Source organism: Myotis davidii, unplaced genomic scaffold, assembly GCF_000327345.1.
Source record: "Myotis davidii unplaced genomic scaffold, ASM32734v1 scaffold497, whole genome shotgun sequence".
In the NCBI taxonomy this organism is placed as follows: Eukaryota; Metazoa; Chordata; class Mammalia; order Chiroptera; family Vespertilionidae; genus Myotis; species Myotis davidii.
In genome coordinates this window covers 4,807,602-4,831,796 of record NW_006288434.1, presented here as the reverse complement: position 1 = coordinate 4,831,796, position 24,195 = coordinate 4,807,602, and the positions used below count along the sequence as shown (strand labels likewise).

Sequence of the window (24,195 nt, the reverse complement as noted above, 5' to 3'; positions counted from 1 at the left end):
TTAATTATAAACCTGTGTTTTTTTATCAAAATTACTTCTTGCATGAATTTTGGGACACCCTACACACACACACACACACACACACACACACACTAGAGATGGTTTCATCTGAGGAGGTAGATATTAAGTAAATAAAAAAATTATGCAATCGTGATGTTAAATAGTAGGAGACAAAAATACTGTGATAAAAAATAGAGTAAAAAAAAACTGGTTTGACAGGGTAGTCAGAGACAGGCCTCTGTGTGGCATGACAGATAGGTGACTGAAGGGACAGCAAAGAATTTGAGGTGTTCAAGGCTAGCTGTAGTATAATCACCGGGGAGAGTGCTGGAGGAGTGATGGCAAAGAGAGGTGAGAGTCAGATGGGCATGGCTTTATGGGCTATAAGAAGTTTTGATTTAATGTGAAGAGGTTGGGTAGGCAATATTTAAACAGAGGAATAACATAATCCGGTTTATCACCTAAACACATTACATCTTTATATAGTTACATGTGTTGTTTCTTAGGTTTTTATTATAAAAGTAATTATATTTTATTTAGTATAATTTGGAAAGTTAAAAATATCTATAAAGCATATAAAAGATTAATCCATCACCCAAAACATACCATTTAAATTTTTAAACATATATTCTTCCAGTTTTTTCCCCTGGTATTTATTTTATCTTATATTAAATTATATTTAGAAAATCTGTTTATATCATAAGGAATTTCCCATTATCAGAGTCTTCAAAACACCATTTTAAAGATTAAAATATTTTGTCACTTGTACACATCAAAGTTTTCTTAACCGTTCCTCATTTTTTTGAGATCTGGATTATTTCAAATATTTTATATTATTTACATCTCTCTGATGATTAGTGACCTTGGGACATTTTCATGTCTGTTGGCCTTGGTTGGTTGAAGCATCGTCCTGTCCATAAGTATGTCCTCTCTGGAGAAGTGTCTATTCAGTGTCATTTAGTTTTTTCCATGTGACAAATTTTACATGTATCTTATAGTGTTCTATGCCTGTGTTACAGAGGGAAGATGTGAAAACTGGGTCAGGTAGAATAAAGCTTTTGCATGTTTCAGAGACCTGCTATTCTTTACGGTGTTCTATATGGTATAAGTAGAATAAGAATCTAGATAATCATTAAGTAGTACTTTTGGAAAATGATAGGTTGGCTAAAGTAATTGTGCATATTTGTTTTTGGTCTCAGCCATGAGTTTTTTTTTCTCCAAAATGCAATACAAATTAGGAGAAGAAATCATTTTCGTTTCAAGTTACTTAGTGAAAAAGATATATATTGGGGATTTTGTTTTGTTGGTTTGATACTTGCAGGAGAGCAATTTTCTAAACATTTTTGTTTATGTCTGGAAATGGTGATCCAACGGTTCTTATATAAAAACAGCTGCCTTAATTTCAGAAAAATTGAAAGAGATTACTTGGCTGGAGAGGATGACTGATGGATGGCAGAATCCTTACTTAGGAATGCTAGAAATCTATCCTCTGATTTATTACACGAGATCCTAGATGAAATGAGAATTAATGATGTTAACTATCAAAAAATACATGCTTGTCTGGTCTTGATCAAAAGAGCTTTGCTTTTAATTTCCAAGTTAAGATTTATTATTATTAATAAAAATTTTAGTATTCAAGGATTTTTAAATCAAAATGTGTACTTTGCCTCCCAGTTAGTCATGATTTTGAAAGGATCTTTTCCAATCTTTACTGGTCCATAGAATTTAAAAACTAGGTAATATTTACTGTAGGTGACTGAAGATTCTTAATCAATTTAATTTTCTGAATTGTTTTACTTGTAGTGAATCGAGGTTTTGCTTTTGTTTCTTCCATGAACCAAAGGTTTCATTGAAATTCAAAATTGATCATAAAAATGGTGATGTAGTTTCTGGGTTTTAGAGTGTAAGTAATATAATAATATATTTGAATTATTAAGTGGTATGCTTGTTCTACCGTGGTTTGTATACATCATGGTTTGTACTTGCAGTTCATCTTTTTCTATAGTATATCCTATGTGTATTCACCCACATACATTCAGACATATCACTATATTATCTTTAAGTATGTGTGTATATTAAATATAAGCATATCTTATGTTTAAATACATACATATATAATACCTGAAATTTCTGTGAAATACTCTTGTGTTTGCACCTTTTTTTTCACTTTAAATGTACTATTCTGCACTTATTTTTGTGTCATTACATACATCCATGCTTCATCATTTAATAGCTGGCTGAATGGTGTTCCCTTAAATAAATTATCATAATTTGACTCTGGATATTGATGTTACTCACATATTTTTGTTACTATAAAGCTACAGATGAGCATCTTTGTGCATGTATATAATTTAGATAGCATCTAAGGTATTATTATAGGAGTCCAAGAACTAAAATAGCTGAATCAGTGAGTGTGTACATTTAAAATTTTAATAGGTAATTCCCAAGTGGCCTTTGAAAAGACTTTACCAATTTCCATTTCTTTTAGCAGAACATGAATTTGCTTCATCCTTCAGAACTTTATCAGTAATAGAATTTCACTCATTTAAACTCATGATAATCTGTCACTGAAAAATTATTGTTTAACCTTGAATTTTTTTTTGGCTACTAGTGAAGGCCAGTTCTATTTATTTTGTGGTTTGTTTATTTATATTCTTTGCCCATTTTTTCTGTTTGGTTGTATGTATTTTTTTCTTAGTAATTTTTAGGAGGTCTTTTGTTGTGAATATTATCTTTTTTATGAATTTTCTAGTATTTTCTCCTAGTTTTTCTTTTGCCTTTAATTTTGTTTATGCTATCTTTTATCATCTAGAAGTTCTTTGCTTTTTATTGTCAAAGCTGTCTATAATTACCTTTATGATTTTAGTATTTTATGTCATGATGAACATAAAGTTGGAGAATAAAACTTAGAAAACATTACAAAGTATTAATTATTGACTCTTCTGGGTTGAGGTTACCATTAAATCTCAGTTGTGTATTCTGTGCCAATTGAGAATAAGACACACAAGTCATCAGATAGGAGACCAATTATTAACTTGAATTTGTACTGGGGAGAAAAATGGAAAACAACAGCTGGAAAAATAAAAGAAACAAACACAATCTTGATAAAATCAAATTCTTCTGCTTTCTCTGTTCCTGAACTGGACTGGAGAAAAACATGCAACCCGGATGAGTTGACTCCCTTTGAATTCATGGCCAGGAGCACAGATGGATGCTCAGTGTTGTAAAGCAGTAGGATGTGTTACTATTTCACACATTTGGTAGTTTCCTAAAGCACTCATAACCTCCTCTGCCATCCTATTCTCAACTGAGAAGTTTTAATTGTCAGTGGCTAAAATGAGCTCTTATAATAAACTAGGGGCCTGGTGCACGAAATTCGTGCACTGGGTTTGGGGGCGGGGGTCGGGGAGGGAGTGTCCCTCAGCCCAGCCTGCCCCCTCTCACATACTGGGAGCCCTCAGGCATTGACCCCCATCACCCTCCAATCGCAGGATTGGCCCCTTGACCAGGCCTGAGGCCTCTGGCTGAGGCGTCCGTCTCTTAGCTCCCCCCTGGGTTTCTGATCACTGTCAGTGGCAGGGGGCTTCTTCCTGCTTTCCCTTTCGCCTCCCTGCATTGTGCCTACATATGCAAATTAACCGCCATCTTGTTGGCAGTTAACTGCCAATCTTTGTTGGCAGTTAACTGCCAATCTTAGTTGGCAGTTAATTTGCATATAGACCTGATTAGCCAATGAAAAGGGTAGCGTCGTACGCCAATTACCATTTTTCTCTTTTATTAGTGTAGATACTTAGTATTGCAGTGGGCCAGAGAATGAGAAGGTCTGTGTAGGAAGTCTTAATGGCTAATTTGAATCAAGGGTGTGCAGAGAAGTTAGATAGATGGAAAGAAAGAAGTACACATGTACATAGATATTAATATTTTAATATGGTTTGAATTGAACTTAAAAGGATCATTGGCAAGTCAGAGGGCAGAGAGGGAATCTAGGATAAGCTGAAAAATAAAATAAGTGCCCTGTTATATAATTTTACTTCCAGTTACCACCATCCTGTTCTTTGTGCTCAATGGGTATATATTTTACTTATGGGTACTGCATGAACTCCACATTGCATTGTTATTTCTACCTTAAAAAGTTGAGTGTTTTTAAAGAGACTTAAAGAGGTCTATGTGTATATAATTGCAACTGTATATATATAGAATATTTTTAAGAGGTTTTCTTTATATACCAACATATTTACTCTTTCTGGTATCCTTCACTCCTTTTCTAGAATTGAGCTTCTATATGGTATAAATTTCTTTCAGCCTAGCACTTTACTAATCATTTCTAGTAATGCAAGTCTTTTGGAGACAAATTGTTTTGTTCTTATTTTGTCTTAAATTTTTTTGGGGGTTGCCAGGACCAATTATCACCAGCTGCCCAAGTACCAAAAAATTATGCTTCCTAAATATCTTGATGTCAATTCTGCACGCAGAGCAATCAAGCTGCTCTACCTGTGCCACTACGACAGAGGCCCTTTTTGTCATAATTTTTAAGACTACTTTCAATGGATATAGAAATCTAGGTTGTCTTTTCTTTTTTCAGCACTTTAAAAATATCATTCCATTACTTTCTAGCCACCCTTGTTTCTCATGACACATTATCCTTCCCATGGTTACCTTATATGTATTGTCTTTTTTTCTTGGAGTGATTTCAAATATTTTCCTTTTGATTTTTTGTAGTTTGATCATTATGTGTGTAGATCTGGTTTTTCTTTTATTTATTTTTGGGGTTTGCTAAGCTTTTTTGATCTGTCAGTTGATACCATTCTTCAGTTTTGGAAAGAATTTTTGAAATAATTCTTCACCTCTGATACTGTATTTTTAAAATTCTAATATTTCCATTTGGCTCTTTTTACTATTTCTTAGTCTGTCTGCTGCAATTACCCTTCAGTTTGTGCATGTTTTCACTGTGTTCTTAAAGGACCATAGTTGTTTTAAGGTCCCTGTTTGGTAATTCTGGTATCTGCACACCCCCTACCTTTGGGACTAGTGCTAGTGACTGTTCTTGTTTTTGGTAATAAGTCATTTCTTCTTGTTGTACAGTGTGTTTCATAATTTTTGAAAATTGAATGGCAACCATTATGTGTAAAAGGAATAATAGAGCCTACTTACTAGTAAATAAGGTTTATGCCCTCCAAAAGGACAAGCCTCTTTCTGTCATGTTAATGGTATGGTTGCGTTGGTTCTGGGCTTTGTTTTCTATCCTGTAGTTGAGCTGTGTCCAGGTCTTGCTTTGCTTAGATTTACTGCAGGCTTTATTTTGTTTGAGAGCAGGATCAGAATGTTTCTTTGGTATGGTTTGTGATTTCTCTCAGGTCTCCTGACCTACCCCTCCGACTTCAGCAAGCCTTGTTCACCTGTTCGTACATGGGCCTCTTCTCTTTCCTAGTCATAGATTGCCCTGCTTGATGCCCACCGAAAAGTTCAGAGTGCCTGCGGGATTTCTCTTAGTTCTTTGCCCTCAGACTTTATTAAAGCTCCACAGACCTGCATCTTGGTGGGATCTTTCTCATCTTCCGTCCCATCCCATCCCATCCCACCCATCAGTCTTAAGAGGGTTTGCTGGAGGCTTGTTGAAAAGTGATGGCAGGTGGGTGGACTCCCCTCTGTCTTGGATTGTCAGAGATTCGAAATTGTGATGCCAACCCCAAACATTTAAATATTTGTTAAAAGTTCAGTTGTTTTCTTCTTGTCAGCTTTCTTCTCCTTCTGTGTGCCAAGAATGACAGCTGATATTTATTCCTTTTCTCTGCTACGGGGCCTTTCACTTTTATAGATTTGTTTTTTTTAAATTAGGTTTCTTTGGAACTGCTGTCTGATGAATGTTGAAAAGCTTTGATAGGTTGTATGGGTGATTCTTATTGTTATGATAGAATAGAGTTCTCTTATGATTCTCTGTGTCCTAAGGGAAGGGAAATTGTTAGTAAGCAACATGAGCTACCATACACACATACCTAAAATTCTGGTTTCATTTACATTAAATTTGACAATTACCTTGGATAAAGTTGCTAGTAGTCGGTAGCTCACACCTGCTCTGTCATTTCTTAGACTGTGATTACTCGTCTTGACTTTATTACCCTCCCTTGTTTTTGAAGTATCGAGCCTTCCTTTTTTGTTTACTGAACTGTCTAGCCAGAATTCTTGAAATTATTCTTAGAAGTAAGATTAGCAAATACTTTCTTAAGAGCTATACAGATCTAAAGAAGTTCTTACTTTGCTATAGCAGCATAATAGAAAAATAATAAGTTTTAAACTTAGATTTAAATTATTGTCTGTGTTTTTTGTTTGTTTGTTTTTTGTCTCGTTCATTTGTTCAAGATAAATGCCAGGTACTTTTAACAATTTATTAGTTGGTATTTTACAAGACAGTATCATTGGTTGACAAGGTTTCTGTAGCTGATAAGAAGAATGTATGTGTAATATTAATGCTCTGCAACTTTGGTCTCTGTCTCTTACTTTTGTTCTCATTTTTTAGCTTTTAGGACGTAACTAAAAATGGCTGTGGTGCCTTGGTTTAACTAATTGGTGAGGCCTGAGTGGAATGTGGATAAGTGAACCATTTTGGCAGTGAGCAGAGAAGTAAAGCACACTTTTCTCATTAGTTGTCTCCCAGGCTAAAATTAAACAGAGTAATATATTGCCAAATTTTAGTGATTTATGGGGGATCTGTTCTGAGTCAACTCAGTATCAGACTAATTGTCTGCACACTTATATGTTAGAGCTTTTGTGTTATTTTTAAAGGCTGTATCTTGTAAATTGAGTATAATATGAAAATATCTCTTTAGATTTAACAGAACATTACCTCTAAATATAATTTCAAATAAATTGATGTTAAATTAATGATTATTCTGTTTTATCAGCTATGTAGCATTCATGAAGTTCAAGCGTGGTGGAGTCATTTGGGCATTTTTTGGTATAATATAATCATATAACTTATATGAACATTTACTGGTGAAGTTCTTTTTTAAATGTTCATTATAATAAAATAAATGAGACTTTCAAGATTAATTTTTCTTGTGAAAATATTTTCACATTTGCTTTTCTTTTCCTTTCTCTAAAATTTTAATTGAAAAGGTGTGCAAATAATTTATTGAGAAAGTTTTTAAAAATTTACTCAGCACATTTAGTTTCTGGCATATCTGAAAAGACTTTTAAAATAACTTGCCTAATATGGAGAATGTCTAATTTCTTAATTTACTTTTGTCTTTAGCAGCTTGAATACTTTTAAATATATATATACTCATTTGTTTGTATAGGATTTTTATGTATTTTTCATCATAAATAAGTTTATATGTGGCTTAATAATTGAGATGGATGATAGTAGAGAGAATAAAACTTGATATATTTATTTTCAAAAATCAATTTAAATTTTTCCCATTAACATCTTTTAAATATAACATTTGATAGATTTAAAAGAACATATATAACATATATAAGTTTTGAGGTAAAATCATGTAATGAATATCATTGTTTGCTAAAAAGTTGATTATTTGCTTTTTTTAAAAAATATATTTTTATTGATTTCAGAGAGGGAGAGAGAGAAACATCAATGATGAGAGAGAATCATTGATTGGCTGCCTCCTGCACACCCCCTATTGGGAACTGAGCCTGCAATCCAGGCATGTGCCCTTGACCGGAATGGAACTTGGGACCCTTCAGTCCATAGGCCGACGCTCTATCTACTGAGCCAAACCGGTCAAGGCGATTATTTGCTTTTTTTAATCCTCATATAATCTGTTTTTTTCCTCTATTTGGGATGCGTTTCTGATCTTTTTTTCTTCAGTGTTTTGTAGCTTCTTTTCTGTTTGTCTAATATAGGTCTACTTTTACTCATCCTATTTGAATTCATTGGGTTTCTTGGGTTTGAGGCTTACTACGTTTCAGCAGTTTTGTAAAATTCTCAGCTGTTATCTTTTTAACAATATTGCCTTTTACCCATTCTTTAGTAGCTCCCTCTGAAATCTAATTAGATATATGTTTGATCTTCTTACTGAGTCCTCATGTCTCTTAACATCATTTTACTACTTTTCTTTTCATTTTTTTTCTATCTCAGATGCATTATTTTAAATTACCTTGTGTTTCTTGCATTTCACTATTTTTTCTTCAACTATATTTAATCTGCTGTTAAACCCATCTAGTGAGGTTTTTACTTCAATTATATCAGTCTTTCTGTAATTTCCATTTTTCTTTAAAATATGTTGTTTGCTACATTATCATTGTCTGCTCCTCTTTATGAATCCATACTTTTTTGTATTTTAAACAGCTGTTTTATGTTCTGTATTCAGATATCTCCAGTACTTAAAGGTCTAACTAAATGTGTTGTTTGTTTTTGTTGTTTTTTTTTTTTTGCTCTCATGCTGATTTTGTGTTATGAGTACTATTCACAGATATTAATTTGTGCTGTTACATGACAATGTATGAGAGTTTTCTTTCAAAGAAAATTTTATTTATTTATTTATTTATTTTTTTTACGGTGGTTAGTAGGATATTTCTCAGCAAGACATTCTAAGGCTCCTCTACTTCTATTTCTCTTCTTCCCAGTTCTTTCTCATGGCAAGTGTACCTGTTTTATAATGTTCCCTTTTCAAAAGGTAACTAGTTTCAACTCTTTTCAGTAATTATTTTTGTGTTTATTTACGTATTTTTAAAATAACATGGCTTTTGTTGCTCTTTCTTAATTGTTCATTTTAGAGCACTATTTACTTGAAGTCTTACTGTGGGGAATAATAATTGGCCAACTTTCACCCTATTTAGCATCCATCATACATCTCTCTTACACACCCATGGTCTCACTACTATATCATAGGTTTGATTAATCCAGTACGTCATTTTTGTTAGAATTTACTTAGTTCTGCCTACAAATATTACTTATGTCACAGTAATGTTGTATCCTGTAAATGGTTATCCTTGCCTTTTTAACATTGGTTTTTCCTGTATTTAATAGTTGTGTTTGTTAAGTTTTCCGTGTACCTGTCACTAATTCACTGTTGCCATCCTGGGGATTCCCATCATTTTCCTCCTGTGTTGGATCCCTTGTCTTCTGGATCCCATTGTTTTCTTCCTTGTTATTATTCTTTCTCTTGGTGGACCACATTCGTTATTGTTAATTATATGTTATTTGTGTTGGTTTTTATATTTATGCCAATACTAATTGTAAAGTTTTATTACAGTGGCTTTGTGTGATAGGAAGCAGTCCATAATAATTTAAATCTAATTGTAATTTCATTTCTCTATTTGGATTTTAGAAAAGTGTTTTAATCTTTAAGATTGAATTATACTTGAATTTAAATAAATTTCTTAAATTGTTCATTTATTTATTCATTTTTATTTTTTTCTAATGTAAACGTTTATTTAAAAAATACTAGAGAGGAGAGATGTGGATTCAAAATACAGAGTCATACACCGAAACAAAATGTACTGGACCGAAAACAAGAAAGAGAGAGAAACACCATAACCATTGGAGAAGGGAGGGGAGTGGAAAACTATTTACATGTCATTTATAAAAGAGCAAGTCTACAAGAGTGTAATACCAAAGTATAAATGCAAAATATAGTGGCACATCATGTGAAGGAGGAGGAGACCACTACCTCACAGAAACAGGAGGCGAGGGGCCTGAGGTTCGGTTTGCTTGTCTGCAAGACTGCTGGCGGTATGCTAGCACCTCCCTCAGTCTTGTAACACAGCAGTTTGAGGGGGCAAAGAGGTGATGTGCTGTGAGAATAGTATCAAACAATCCAGAGAAGAAAATATAAGTTTGGGTGATTAGTGTAAAAACAGGGCCTGTGTGAGGTCACGGGCAGAAGGTGTGGGGAGCAGAAGGCAGGTTGTTCATTTAAATGTGTTCAGCTAATTTTTTTAATTAAAAGCTTTAAAATTTTTTTTTTCTCATGATTTTCTCCCCACTCTGCCACATTTTTTTTAGTTTTCAGATTTGGAGGCGAATTCAATTTCTCACCTAATAATATTTTTTGAGAAAATGAGTTGTAGTAAAACAAAGGCAGTATTCAAAAGAACTCCCGCTGCATACCATAATACTGCGTTTTCCTTACTACTTGGGGATGACAGTCTCAGGTGTAGTTAAGTTGCTAGAATTGTTTGACTGCAGGGCTGCCTCCCCCCTAGCCTCTTCCCTTCATAACCCTGCCCCGTATGCCTGACTGGGAAGACAGGATTTGAATGTTTGTAAGTGCCCTGTCTTCTTGGTTGACTGGCCTTCTCAATAAACGCCTTGTGTGATTCAAAAAAAAAGAAAAATAAAATAAAATAAATGTGTTCAGCTAATTTTTTTAATTAAAAGCTTTAAAATTTTTTTTTCTCATGATTTTCTCCCCACTCTGCCACATTTTTTTTAGTTTTCAGATTTGGAGGCGAATTCTATTTCTCACCTAATAATATTTTTTGAGAAAATGAGTTGTAGTAAAACAAAGGCAGTATTCAAAAGAACTCCCGCTGCATACCATAATACTGCGTTTTCCTTACTACTTGGGGATGACAGTCTCAGGTGTAGTTAAGTTGCTAGAATTGTTTGAACACTGGATATCACTTTGGGAAAGTCCTGTTTTATGTCCCCTTGATATAACATAGCATTTTTAAACCTTGTAATGTATACTACTGATATTTGAGAAATAGAAGAATTTAGGTCCTCAGGAAGAATTTGCATTCTATTACAGAAAAAAAGTATATTGAATTGTATTTTCCAATTGACTTCATTTATGGGTCCCCTTTTGCAATCACCTTGTGTTTTGCTTCTCCCATCATTTTTTTCCTGACATGTATTTGAGTGAACCGTTACTCAGCAGCACATGCATTGGTACGTGAATGGGGGACTTGCCTGTGCTGTCTCAGCATGCTGCTGAGGAATCTGCACTGACTCTGGGTCCTTGGGAGAAGTAGCACTGTAAGGTGGAACAGGAGCATACACGGCAAATTTGCCTGTTTGAAAATTCTGTGCAAAGCTTTGAAAAAGGGGAGATTTCTCTTGCTCCCTGTCCTCCATCCTATTTCCAGCTCTGTGTGCTTCATTTCTCATAGGACTCAGTATTGATTCTAATTTCACTAATACTGATTGTTTAAATAATCTGCAGTATTTTAGAACAAATGGGCTTTCCCCGTCTAACCTATCTAGCATTTATCCTGACTTTTTTCAGCCCCTACCTTGTGGCAGGTACTTTTCTAGATGCTGGAGATAGATAAAGTTCAGGGCAAAACTGACAAATACGCCTTCTTTCATATTTTATACATTATTGTGGTGCTAATATTTTTATGTAAAAACATGTAGAAATGCAAAACCTTATTTATGAACCTATATAACTAATACATAAATTAAAAATGGGATATTCTGCTTTAGTTAAGTTCTGTCTGAGCTAATTTTTATCAGAGAGGGATAAAAATATTTAGTTGGTAGGATTGAATTACAACTTGTTGCACCTCAGCCTTGTGTATGACGTCAGAATGTTAGCCTGTATTTCATCTAGGCAGCTCCCTTTCTCTGCTTCTGAAGAGTTAAAGCTGTAATGTACAATGATTTATTGAGTGATTATAATTATGCTTCCTTTCACTTCCTGAATTAGTTTTGTAAGGTAAACAAAAAAGGAGATAATATTCCATTCTCACGGCCAATATAGAAATTGGTGTTTGCCTAAAAATATTAAGCTTATTATTTTTTAAAGACAGATGTACTTTTTAAAATTTAGTAACTGTTTTTGCTTTTTTCTGCAGTTCACATAAGACAGCCGCAAACCCAACACTTAGATTTTTTCTCTTCTGAATATCTCCCCCCCACACCCCACCCCAGACTTATGTCAAAATAGCATATGCAGCCTCATAGGCAGGGACATGCAGGGCCACAAACATCCTGGCACTCCAGCACTGGAACCTGGGCTTCCCCTTAGACTGCACCCACGTCTGTCTGCACTGGGGCTCTGCCCTAGTCCCTTAGGCTGGAAATGCCAAGCAGGTTCCATGTATGTGTCAACTCTGAATGGATATGCAGGCTGCCCGGAGCCCACGGGTGACGCTATTGAGGCAGGCAGTGTCTGGGTTCCATTACAGAGAACACAGTGCTTGACTGGCAGTGTCTTCCCTGGCAATACCCACTTGACTTGTCTGGAATGGGATATTGGGGGAACAGGCTGCATGCCAGCCACCAGCTCAGCTCAGAAAGGGGCGAGGCGTTCATGCCATCCTTGCTCTGGTGGTTTTTCTCTCTGGACAGGAGGCTGCACTTGCAGCTTCTCCTCCCCTCAGGGCAGTTTCCTCCAGGCAGAGAGAGCTGGCGGCTGTCCACATGAGTTAGATGCACCAGAAATAACCTTAACCTTTGGGTAAGCTCTCAATAATTTCCAATCCAAACTGAAAAAGTTCATCTTCATTGCTACTGAGAAACCAGAATAAAAGGATGGTCTTACTCTCACCAAGTTCCAGAATGAGGGCACACTCCTTTGAAAAGCGCTGCCTTCACAGAAGGCACAAGGGGGTGTAAAACAACATTTCTAGAAAATACCAAAGGCACCAAACATGGCCTTTTGTGTCCCTTGGTGTACTCCATACCCCAGCCGCAGGGATGGAGGGGACTTCGGCCTGCGGACTTTGGGGATGTCCAGTGCACCCAGAGTGCCTCCAGGTGTCTAGTAAATTCCTCCACTCTTTGCTTGTGGGTTTTGGAGGCTTTCTTCAGTCATTTCCATTTGCTGCCTCCTCTGCGTCTTTTCGAAGGCTGCCTGGGCCAGGGTCCGCTTGTCCAGGCCATGCCACTTCTCTGTCCTTTTTGCTCCTTCCCCTGATCACCAGCAGTTTCACAGTGTCTTTGTCCTTTTTCTTTTTCTTCTTGGTCACGCCAAGCTCTGCTATGCCTCTCAGCTTCTAGGGCCCCTTTTGGACCTGCTGGGAGGCTGCCAGGGCACCTGTCCAAGACAAATGCACTTTTAATGAGATGATTCACTTCCATAAAATTCCTTGAAGCACATAATGTAGTGATTCTTAGCATACAGGGTGGGGCAAAAGTAGGTTTACAATTGTGAGTACATGAAGCACAGAGTTTATGCTTGTATTATTTATTAATTATTGTATTATTTTTTCATACAAACAACTGTAATTCTACTTTTGCCCCACCCTGTTTTTGCAAGGTTTTATAACAATCACCATTTGCTAATTGCAGAACATTTTCATTACTCCTAGAAAAACCGTGTATCTATTAGCAGTTATTTCTCATTCTTCCTTACTCTTGGTTCTGACAGTCACTAATCTTTTTTGTCTGTAAGGATTTGCCAGTTCTGGCCATTTCATATAAATGGGATCATGCAGTATGTGATTTTCTGTGGCTGGCTTTTTTCATGGTCTTTAAGGTTTTTCTGTGTTTTAGCACGCAGCATTCATTTTTATGGATAAATACTTTTCCATTGTATCACGTTGCCACATTTTGTTTATCCATTCAATAATTCATGCACACTTGTGTTGTTCCCACTTTTTAAATTATTATGATTAATGCTGCTATGAATATTAATGTACAAAGTTTTGCATGGACACACGATTTCAGTTCTCTTGGTACTAGTATACGGTATATCTAGGAATAGAATTGTTGTGTCATATGGTAACTGCTTTTGGAGAAAATACATCAAAATGTTTTTCAAAGCATTTGTGCCATTTTTACTTTTCCTCCAGCAATGTCTGAGGGTTTGTCACCAGTTGCTCTTTGTCTTTTTAATCATATTTATCCTAATCAGGGTGAAGTGATGTCACGCTTATTATTTTTTATAAGGAATTATAACAATTTTTACATCTTGCTTTTTAGGTGCGGTTCTGCTTTGTAGTGTACAAGGACTAGCAGTTAATATTGATCCAGTCTTATACACCTGGCTCATTTATCAGCCTCAGAAACGAACCAGTCGGCATATGCAGCAGGTGAGAAATTTTTATAGTTTTCTCAATGAATAATCTTTTTTTATCATTTATTAGAGTTATATATGGTATTTCTTCTATTGATTTCATTTATGGACTTGGCAGAATTCTTCTGTCTCCCATTCTACCCCTTTTAAGCATTTCTATTCTTTAAAATAGAGTTTCATTGATAATTAAAGGTGTTTTCTGTACAATTGCTTGTAAAGCAGATACATGACAGAGGCTAGCTGAGGTAGGTCATCCTATTTTACTGTCCTGTTTTTCCTCATAGTGCCTACATGTTCGTTCTCAGAGTGTTAAATACATAAACATTTCTTAGTGTTAATTTTCCTTTTTGTTATTTTGATATTTCTTCTTAATCCGTAGTTTTATTAACCCACATGCATTGGGCGCCTAACCCTGGGATTAGGATAGTTGGTGCAAAAAAGTTGGAATATGTGTTTGTTTAAAAGGATATAAATTAAAAAGTAAATAGTAGCTAACTGTGGTTTCTAGAATACTTAAGTATAATTTTCCATGTCATGATACTTAAGTGTAATTCTGACAGATGGGTTTTATTCCCATTTTAAAGATGAAGAAATTAATGCTTATTTACACTTTCTTACCTATTGTCACAAATCCAGTAAATGACAGAACTTAGAATTTAAGGTCAAATTTATACAATATTTAATTGCATTTCCCATTGACTTCATTGTAGTTTTGTAATATTCTACTTGGAATACCTTTATATCTTTTTTTCTTAAATAACTTAAACCTAGTTTGTAGGAGAAAAAATGTACATTTTTAGAATTACATAAGAATATAAAAATTCACTAAAAAGTACAACTTATATATCAAGGAGCATATTTTAAATGTTTTTTTTCCCTTTGTTCTAATTTCATTTGAAACTTTTGCCTCTCTCCCCCATGCCATTCTTTTTTTTTCAAATAGTTCCAGACTTTGAGACAGTATACTAGATACCTGGGTTAAGATATAAAAGTCATGGTTGAAAATATCTCTCCCTCTAGAGCTTTTTATAGTTTATTGGAAATTATTATTTTTTTATTCTTTTTTAAATTTTATTTTATTGTTTAAAGTATTACAAATAGTAGTACATATGTCTCCTTTTTTTTCCCATTGACCTTCCCCCGGCCTCCCCTACCTGGAAGGAATGGGCTATTGGTTTGCAGTGAGAAGAGATTTTACCTTTATTTTAACATTTTCTATCTCCCCCCCTTCTTTTTAAGAAGCCAATATAAAATGTTAATAGGTAGTAATTATTGGTTATATTGAAAATATGGATGCTATTTTATTCTTTGTTATTTCCTGTGTTTTTACATTTATTAAATTAATAATAAATTAAAGGGACATTTTATAGGAAGAGTGATGAAAGGCTTTAAGTCTTTTGGGATGATGGGGTATTGATGGGGCAAGAATAGGACAAATCAGCTGACATTTGGGGAAATACTTAGTACCAGAAGGTAGAAGAAGTAAGCAGAGAATGGGAGATGGCTACTGCTTATTTTGATATTTTTGACTGGGGTAGCCATATTTCCAGAAAAGTAGAGGGAATCACATATCTTATTCTTCATACGGTATCTCTTCATGTCTGACGTATGGCACCTATATTAGCAATCATTCAGCAGATGTTTATGGAGGGTCTGTTGGATGCCATTGTAGGCATTTGGAATTTTGGTGTGTAGAAAGCTTATAAGAGCCAAAGTTTTTTGTTTGGCCTTTTATTGTATTTTTACCTATGTGAAAATGCTCCCAGAGTTTCAGCCAATGAAAGAAAGATTATTGTTTGTTTATTGAGCATTGCCAATACTATGGCTTTCATTAATCACATCCTTTACCTGTTATGCTTGAATTAGTAACACACTATGCAGCATATATTTTTCTCTAATTATTTATTAGGTACTAGAGGTTTGGTGCATGGATGTGTGCACCGGTGAGTTCCCTCGGCCTGGTCTAAGCCCTCTTGCAATCCGGGACCCCTCGGGGGATGTCAGACTGCCAGTTTCGGCCTGATCCCTGCAGGCCAGGCTGAGGGACCCCACAGGTGCATGAGTCTGTGCACCGGGCCTCTGCTATGCATATAAGATCTTTGGTTAATCTCTTTCTGCCCTCTCCCCTCCCCCCTTCCCTCTGAGATTCATCAGTCTGTTCCATGTTTTCATGCCTGTGCATTGAGTGTCTGCCCCCGGTGGTCAGTGCGCGTCATAGCTACCGGTTGAACGGTCGAAAGGTTGAACGGTCCTTCAGTTGCTTAGGCATATATATATAGATTTTGATTGTAAGAATTCTTGGTTATATTCCAGGATTGTAAATCATGGCTAAGAAAGTCAAGAGCTCATGGAATTATTAAATGTTAGAGCATAAAATGGGTTTCTCCACCCCCTTATTTTATAGATAAGAGAACCTAACTGAATCAGTACTTACATTATGCTGAGCATTTCTCACCTAGGTCTTAAATAGTATTTCCTATTTATATTTGTATAAAATATTTTGACTTAATATTTACTATAACAGCAGGTACTCTACATTGTGATGCTTCCCACACAATATTTTCATTTTCTCATTATTAACTTCTTATCCTTTTACTCAAACTAAGTAACAACTTGTAAAATAATTTGCTTTTCCCTGTAGCTTATAACTTGATCAATTATATGATATAGCTTTGTAATATACCTATGTTGTCATTGAAATGTTTATTCATATTCTAAATAATATTCAGTCCTATGAGTTGGGTCTGTCTGCCCCCGGTGGGTGATGTTGAGGGTAACGTTAGACTCCATGGCAACCTGGCTGGCCCCCTCCAGATTCACCATTTGATGCAGCTGTATTACAGTTATCATCTGTTGTTTCCCAAGCTGCAATTTCCTTCTCAGTTTGTGGCTAAAACCCAACATTTGATTATTGTTTTCCACCCAGTTCGACATCGATCTTTGATCCTGCAGCAAACATAAAAATACCTATGCTTTTTTTTTTGCCAAAAATCTGACAAGATTGTATTGGGCGTCATCTGCGGTAACATCAGACTTTATTTCAGTGAATAAAGATGAAACAGCTGCTTTATTGTTCAGCTCAGCACTCATGCATTCAATATAGGATCATAATGTTTTCCAGCTTTCTCTAACCATAGATATTTTTCTATGCTTTCTAAATATGCTGTGGATATCACGTTGTCAGACAAAATAGACTTTCAGCAATTCTCAGAAAATATTGGACTGTCCATATTAAAATTTACCTAATCAATTTATAGAATATGGCTCTAAAATATCATTTTTAAAAATAACCTTTAATTTTCTACTAACATTAATTTTCTTTTTATATTTATTGAATTTATTGGGGTGATCTAACATTAATTTTCAAAGCTAGTTTTAGTTTTGAATTGCTCTTACTATTTTACCTTTATACTTTCTACTAAAATTTACAATTATTTTCAAGATTTCACACAGGATTGTAATTTATAATTTTTTAAAATATATATTTTATTGATTTCAGAGAGGAAGGGAGAGGGAGCGAGAGATAGAAACATAAGGTTGAGAGAATTATTGATTGGCTGCCTCCTGCACGCCTCTCACTGGGGATCAAGCCTGCAACCCGGGCATGTGCCCTGACCAAGAATTGAACTGTGACCTCCTGGTTCATAGGTTGGCGCTCAACCGCTGAGCCACACCAGCTGGGCGTAATTTACAGTGTCATTCAGTGTGTGTGTGAGAGAGAGAGAGGGGGTTGGGGGGAGACCTGAAGAGAAAGGGTGACGGAAATTGGTTGTTGGATTGACGAATTGACAAAATATAAATCTCAGCCCCAAGTTGTAAAGGCCTTTCCTCAGCAATGCCTTGTTAAACTTTCACTGCTTATGCGTTAGTACGTAATTGTAATTCAGTTTTTCATTTGACTCTTTCCAGCAGCCTGTGATTGCTGTTCCTCTTGTTATGCCAATTAGCAGAAGGAAAGAGGATGAGGCATCTGTTGGAAGTGCGCCCTTGGCAAAGCAGCAGTCATATCAGGCCTCTGAGTACGCCAGCAGTCCTATAAAAACAAAAACAGTAACAGGTATGTGTCCATAATTCTAAAGGTTCTGTGATCTTACCCAACCTCTGAATTACCAAATTATCTGGGCCACAGTTTCATGAATGTTGACCAGAGGCATGAGACTCCTGGACTGGAGACAAAGGACTTTGTTATTTACAGCATTAGCAGTAACCGGAGTTTTAGCATTTTCTTGTGTCCCTCTCCTAGTCCATTTTCCATAGGTGTAATACCTATATACATTACAGGAGGAAAGCCCTCAATAGAGGGAACCTAATGGGTAGAAAAGCATGCTTGCTGTTTTTTCTAGAAGAAGGCACTATATGTACCTTGCCAGACTGTAAGTAAACTTGTCCAGTGTTTAGAAAGAGGATAATAGTTCTGTCTTCTGAGGCTACATGCTGTTCAGATATCCTTGAAAACACAATTGGGGTCAAAGGCACTCACTCTCTCTACTTTTGAGACATGCAAAAAACATAAGAGATCCTGTAGAATTGTCTCCCAATAGTATGTTCCTTCTTAATGTTAATTCTTGCAAATGACAGTACATCTCAATTTTCTTTCCTCCCCCTTCTCTTACTTCTTGAGCTACCAGTGGTTCTCAACCTTCCCAATGCCACGGCCCTTTAATACAGTTCCTCATGTTGTGGTGACCCCCAACCATAAAATAATTTTTGGTGCTACTTCATAACTGTAATTTTGCTACTATTATGAATTGTAATGTAAATATCTGATATGCTATATGTATTTTCCGATGGTCGCGACCCACAGGTTGAGAACCACTGAATGTCCATGCAAATATAAAACATAAACTTTCTTCCATAAAACATTTTATTTTATTTCCTTTATTGTGAAGAAAAAAATTCACAGTATTTTATGATTTAATTTTAATTGGCATTTTATCTTTAACTTCTAATATTTGTAATGATGGGCCATTCTCTCTTCAGGTGATTTTTTTCTTAGATATTCAGCTTTATTTCATACTAGAGGCCCAGTGCATGAAAATTTGTGCACTCAGGGAGAGGGGCGGTATCTCTCAGCCTGGCCTGTGCTCTGTAACAGTCCAGGACCCCTCAGGGGATGCCCACTCCGCAGGGATTGGGCCTAAGCTGGCAGTCAGACTTCCCTCTGGAAGCCCAGGAGCCCTCGAGGGATGTCCACCTGTCAGCTTAGGCCCACTCCCCGGGGGATCAGGCCTAAGCTGGCAGTTAAACAGGCCTAAGTCACAGTCAGACATCCTTAGTGCTGCCAAGGAGTGGGAGAGGCTCCTGCCACTGCAACTGCACTCCCAGCTGTTAGCACGGCTTGTGGCTGAGCAGAGCTCTCCCTGTGGGAGCACACTGACCACCAGGGGTTAACTCCTGCATTAAGCATCTGCCCTTTGGTGGTCAGTGCATGTTATAGAGACTAGTCATTCTGCCATTAGGGTCAATTTGCATATTACCCTTTTATTATATAGGATAACTCATATTGCCAATTGTATTGAAAAAAGTTTTATATTTTCAATAAATCAAAACCCCCTATTAAATGTCTGTAAAGGGCAAGACTCTGTTGTAAGTGATATTGAGGATAGACATATTACTAAGATATAATTTCTGCTTTTGAGAAATTTAAAATATGATTGTGTACATAAGGAAGTTCAAATGATCATTTGTGGTTAAGAGGAGAAGTTAGTATTTTCATATTTGACAGCAACAATAAATATGCTAATATACATTTTTGTGGAGTTTTATACACAACTATTATTATTCTGTGCTCTATTACTTTCCTAAAATGTGATGTTATGTGTATTTTGTAGAATTTTTAGTTTTTCATCTCTCAGTATCCACAAGCATTTACTCTGTTGAGATTTACTTTATCAATTGATAAAAATGCTGATGCTTATTTTTTCTATCATAGGAAGATTATTTGTAACTTGCAATAAGTTTTTAATATAGGTTTAGATATTTTTTCCTTTGGTTACCATCTCTTTAACTGGTATTTACAGAAAGCCCTATAAAGATCATCTCAAAATAAATGTACACTAAGTGTCAATTGATAAAAATAAATTTAATCTTATATACATATTAACCACATATTCTGGCCTCCTGCTTTACTATTTAGTCCTGTTCTTTTTAAATTTTTAATTTTTTATAATTGATTTTAGAGAGAGGAAGAGTAGGGTGGGGAAGAGAGAAAAAGAGAGAGAGAGAGAGAGAGAGAGAGAGAGAGAGAGAGAGGAACGTCTATAATGTGAACGAGAAACATTAATTGGTTCTTTCTTTACATGCCCCAATTGGGGATTGAATCCACAGCATGGGTATGTGCCCTGGCTGGGAATCAAGCCTACAACCCATTGGTGTACTGGACCACGCTCCCATGCTCCAACTAGCTGAGCCTCTGGCCAGAGCTATTCCTCTTCTTTAAATCATATTTAATAATTGATATCAAGTAATTGTTAAGAATGGGTAAAGGTGACAGGAAATTCTTATTTAAGTGAAATTATATGACATAGAGCTATATAGAAATATGGTAGATTTTAGAAAATGTGCATTTGCTATGCATGGAAAAGTTTTATTTCTAAATTTACATCTATATCAGTTACATATTAATTCACAAATGATATCAGTTAATATCCAAGATACATCATTTTGCTTTCTTATATTTATTAATTTTTATAGGAAATTAATTTTATATTGAGGAAAGTGATAAACCAAAAACAGCTTTCTATCATTATTATTACTTTATAGAATATGAAGATGTATATAAACAACATGTTCTTTATTTCAAATTACAATAACTGTGGTTTTTTGTTTTGAGTTATGGTATTTGCTTTTTCTGTCTTTATTGTTCCCCTATTTCTAGAACACTTAGGTTAGATATCTGATGGGCAGTCTCTTTATAGGTAAGGATATTAGTATTTCACCAAATATCATCTTACCCAAGCTAGCTTAACAATTAACAGTTATCAAACTAATCCCCTGTGCTTGCCCTGTTTTGGCACTGTGAGCATGTTCAGGAGGTGAGAAGCCCTGGGGAAAAGAACATTTATTCTTTATGACTTACATGTCTTCCCCTTTGGATGCTCCCACTTGTACTTTCCTGGGAACCTTGGTGGTAATGCTCTCCCTTTTCTTAAGAATGCTCTTTGCCAACTATATGCTCTCAGTAGAATTAAGTTTCAAAACATTTTGTTTTCCTTTTAATTAGAGTATACAGTTCCAGTTTGGTTTTAAATAAAAAATGTTTTGTAAGTCCTTTGAATGTTTACCTACTTCTATATGTAGTTATCATTGTTTTTATTATTGTTTACATTGCATCCTGAACTGTAATGAATTTGGTAAGGTATTCAGAGCCTTTTCTTGCTTTTGTTTTACTTTTTCCATCCTTACCTTTTTAAGTGTACAGTTCAGAAGTGCTAAGTGTATTCACATTGCTCTGAAATACACATTTTAATTTTTAAACGGAACTTTCAATGGAGAAATGTTAGTATTAATTTTTTCCTGAATTCTTATTAAATTCTTATTTTTATTTTTATAATCTCAACCTAAAGTCCAATTTTGGTTTTAAGTTCATCCCCAACAACTTATGTAGTATTTTTGGCACATGATGACAGAGGCTAGCTGATAAACACCAGGCTTGATTTTGGTTTTTAATTATTCAAGATGAAGCAGACATCATCTTCTTCCAGTCTCAATTAACCAGGGTAAAGGAGCTCGCTGCCCTGGAACATGTGACTGATGACTGGAATGTGTTGACAGCAGAACAGCACTGTTTTACTGATACAGGCACGCAGGGCAGGCCAAGCCAGGATCAAGTCATGTTTCACATGAAGATAATATATTATTACAGAACTCCAAATTGTCTTCCAGAGAATCTGTGTACCCTTCAAAACAAGGAAACCCTAAAAGATAGGACATCTGTTTACCCTCTGTTTTGGAAACCTTATGAACATTAATTTGGGGCTCTTGACAAAAATGTCTGTAATGGAAATGAAAACTGTAAAAACCAAGATACTCCATAAATGATAACTTTTAAAAAAATACTGTTCATTATCATCAAGTCTAAAGCTCTGCAAGTACACAGTTAAAATAATAGAAGGCCTTTTAATTTGAGTCATTAAATCTACCAAAATAATAAAGATGTGGTCACTAATGATGTAAAGTTTAGGAGATAATGCCATAAATGAAAAGTATGGAACTTTAACTTATGACCATGATGGAGTAACAGGGATTCGGATTATATTCTTGCTGTAAATAACATATGGTCAAAGTATATGGGAGAGATAAAAGTTTGTGCACATTGGACAACAGGCAGTATAGGATGTGCTCCCTCACAGAAGGGAAATGAATGAATGAGGTGAGGGCTAGGCTTGCCCGGCTTTCTGGCTGTAGGCACATTCCAGACAATTGAGCAGGGTGGGATATAGCAGATTAAGCTCAGCTGTGTTGCTGAATTGAAGTTATGGGAAGCACAGGGATAGAAGTATAAGGAGGCAGAGATGACTGGAAATTAGGGGACAAAATTCTAGAGAGAGAAAGCTATTCAGTGAAAGACTCCCTAAAAGCTGCAATAGAGTTCTTGAGTATTCACTAATGAGTGAGATGTAAAGGATGAGACGCCACAAGATTGGACATAGGATGACTAAGGAGCTGTGAACTGAATGGTTCTCAGAGCTCACACAGGGCTGGAAGGCATTCACATTCCTACTATCCATAGCATACAATTCTTAGAAATCATTCAGAACATCGTAGAGAACCCAGAGCAGCATGCCTTAGAAGTGGAGCTAAGGGTCCTCAAACTTTTTAAACAGGGGGCCAGTTCACTGTCCCTCAGAACGTTGGAGGGACGGACTATAGTTTAAAAGAAAACTATGAACAAATCCTTATGCACACTGCACATATCTTATTTTGAAGTAAAAAAACAAAATGGGAACAAATACAATATTTGTATTTGCATGTGGCCCGCGGGCTGTATTTTGAGGACCCCTGAGCTAACCTATCCACAGAGTAAAGGCTACTCTAGACCCACCTTTAACAAGCATTACAAAAGGAACTAAAACAATGAGTAGGTTAACTTCTGGCAGAATGAATCCCAGTGCTATTAAGAGGAATACAACAAGATACAGACAGGCAGCAATGTAAAAATCACAGTGTCAGCCATTCAATTCGATAGACAGAGGATGTGTTATAGAATTGTACACCTGAAACCTGTATTTTATTAACCAGTCTCACTCCAATGAATTCAATAAAAAAGAAGAAAAAAGATCTAAGAGAAAAAACAACAACTATGAGTTGCAAAGAAACAGGAAATTTTGACCAGGAGAAAAAATAACCAACAGAAATAAATTGAGAAATGACATAGATGATGGAATTAGCAAATATATTAAAACTTCTACATTAAAACTGATTTTAAAACAGTATTCAAGTATTTAAGAAAATATTAATACATTTTAGAGAGAAATGGAACATATAAAAAAGAACCAAGCCTACCTCTAGAGATGATAAATCTGAAATGAGAGCCTCCCTGGGTGGAATTAGCAGTAGAGTAGACATTACAGAAGAAGTAGTCAATAAACTTGAAGACATGACCATAGAAGAAAGGAAGAAAAATATCCTTAGTTTTAGTGAACTGTGGGACAATAATTAATTAGGATATTCAAGGAAGGCCTCATTGAAAGTCCATATTACCAGATACCGAAGCAGTGAGGGAATGAGCCTTGGGAGTATTTGAGGAATGATCAAATGGGAATGAATATATACACACATTTTTATGTGAATAAGTTATCCCTTTAACTTTATAATTAAGGAGATTGAGTTATAAAGAGGGCAAGATCCCTGTCCCCAGATGGAACCTGCAACCAAGGTATGTGCCCCTGACCAGGAATCGAACCTCCAACCCTTCTACACACGGGCTGATGCTCTTACCATTGAGCAACACTGTCCAGGGTCCAGGGCTAGTCAGACTTTTTAAGCAAAAGTTCGAGATTATAGTAGTCATTCTGTAATTATATTTTGCCTTCTTTTGTTCCTCACTGGCGGTTTATAACCAGCTCTAAAAATCAGGTCTGTGCAAATGCAGTCATCCACTATTTTCCTTCTAATACCTAATATATAAGCAGCCAACTTTAGTGTATCTTTTTTTTTCCAAGGAATTGTTCTAAAATTTCAGCCCAGCTCTGTAGGATTAATATAGTGAAGAGTTTTGCATTAGTGCTACTGACATGGATATACTGGGAAACTCCTAACCTCTGTGATGAGC

General features: G+C 35.7%; 1 protein-coding gene across 1 annotated transcript in view; it reads left to right on the top strand.

Moving 5' to 3' along the window:
- The window catches only part of VPS13B (vacuolar protein sorting 13 homolog B (yeast)), a 624,807-nt gene that overhangs the window by 208,621 nt on the left and 391,991 nt on the right, over positions 1-24,195 (top strand). The window contains exons 19-20 of the mRNA XM_006760303.2: positions 13,829-13,938; positions 17,832-17,979. Of these exons, the coding sequence (XP_006760366.1) occupies positions 13,829-13,938; positions 17,832-17,979 (258 nt within the window). The remainder of the gene's footprint in view (positions 1-13,828; positions 13,939-17,831; positions 17,980-24,195) is intronic.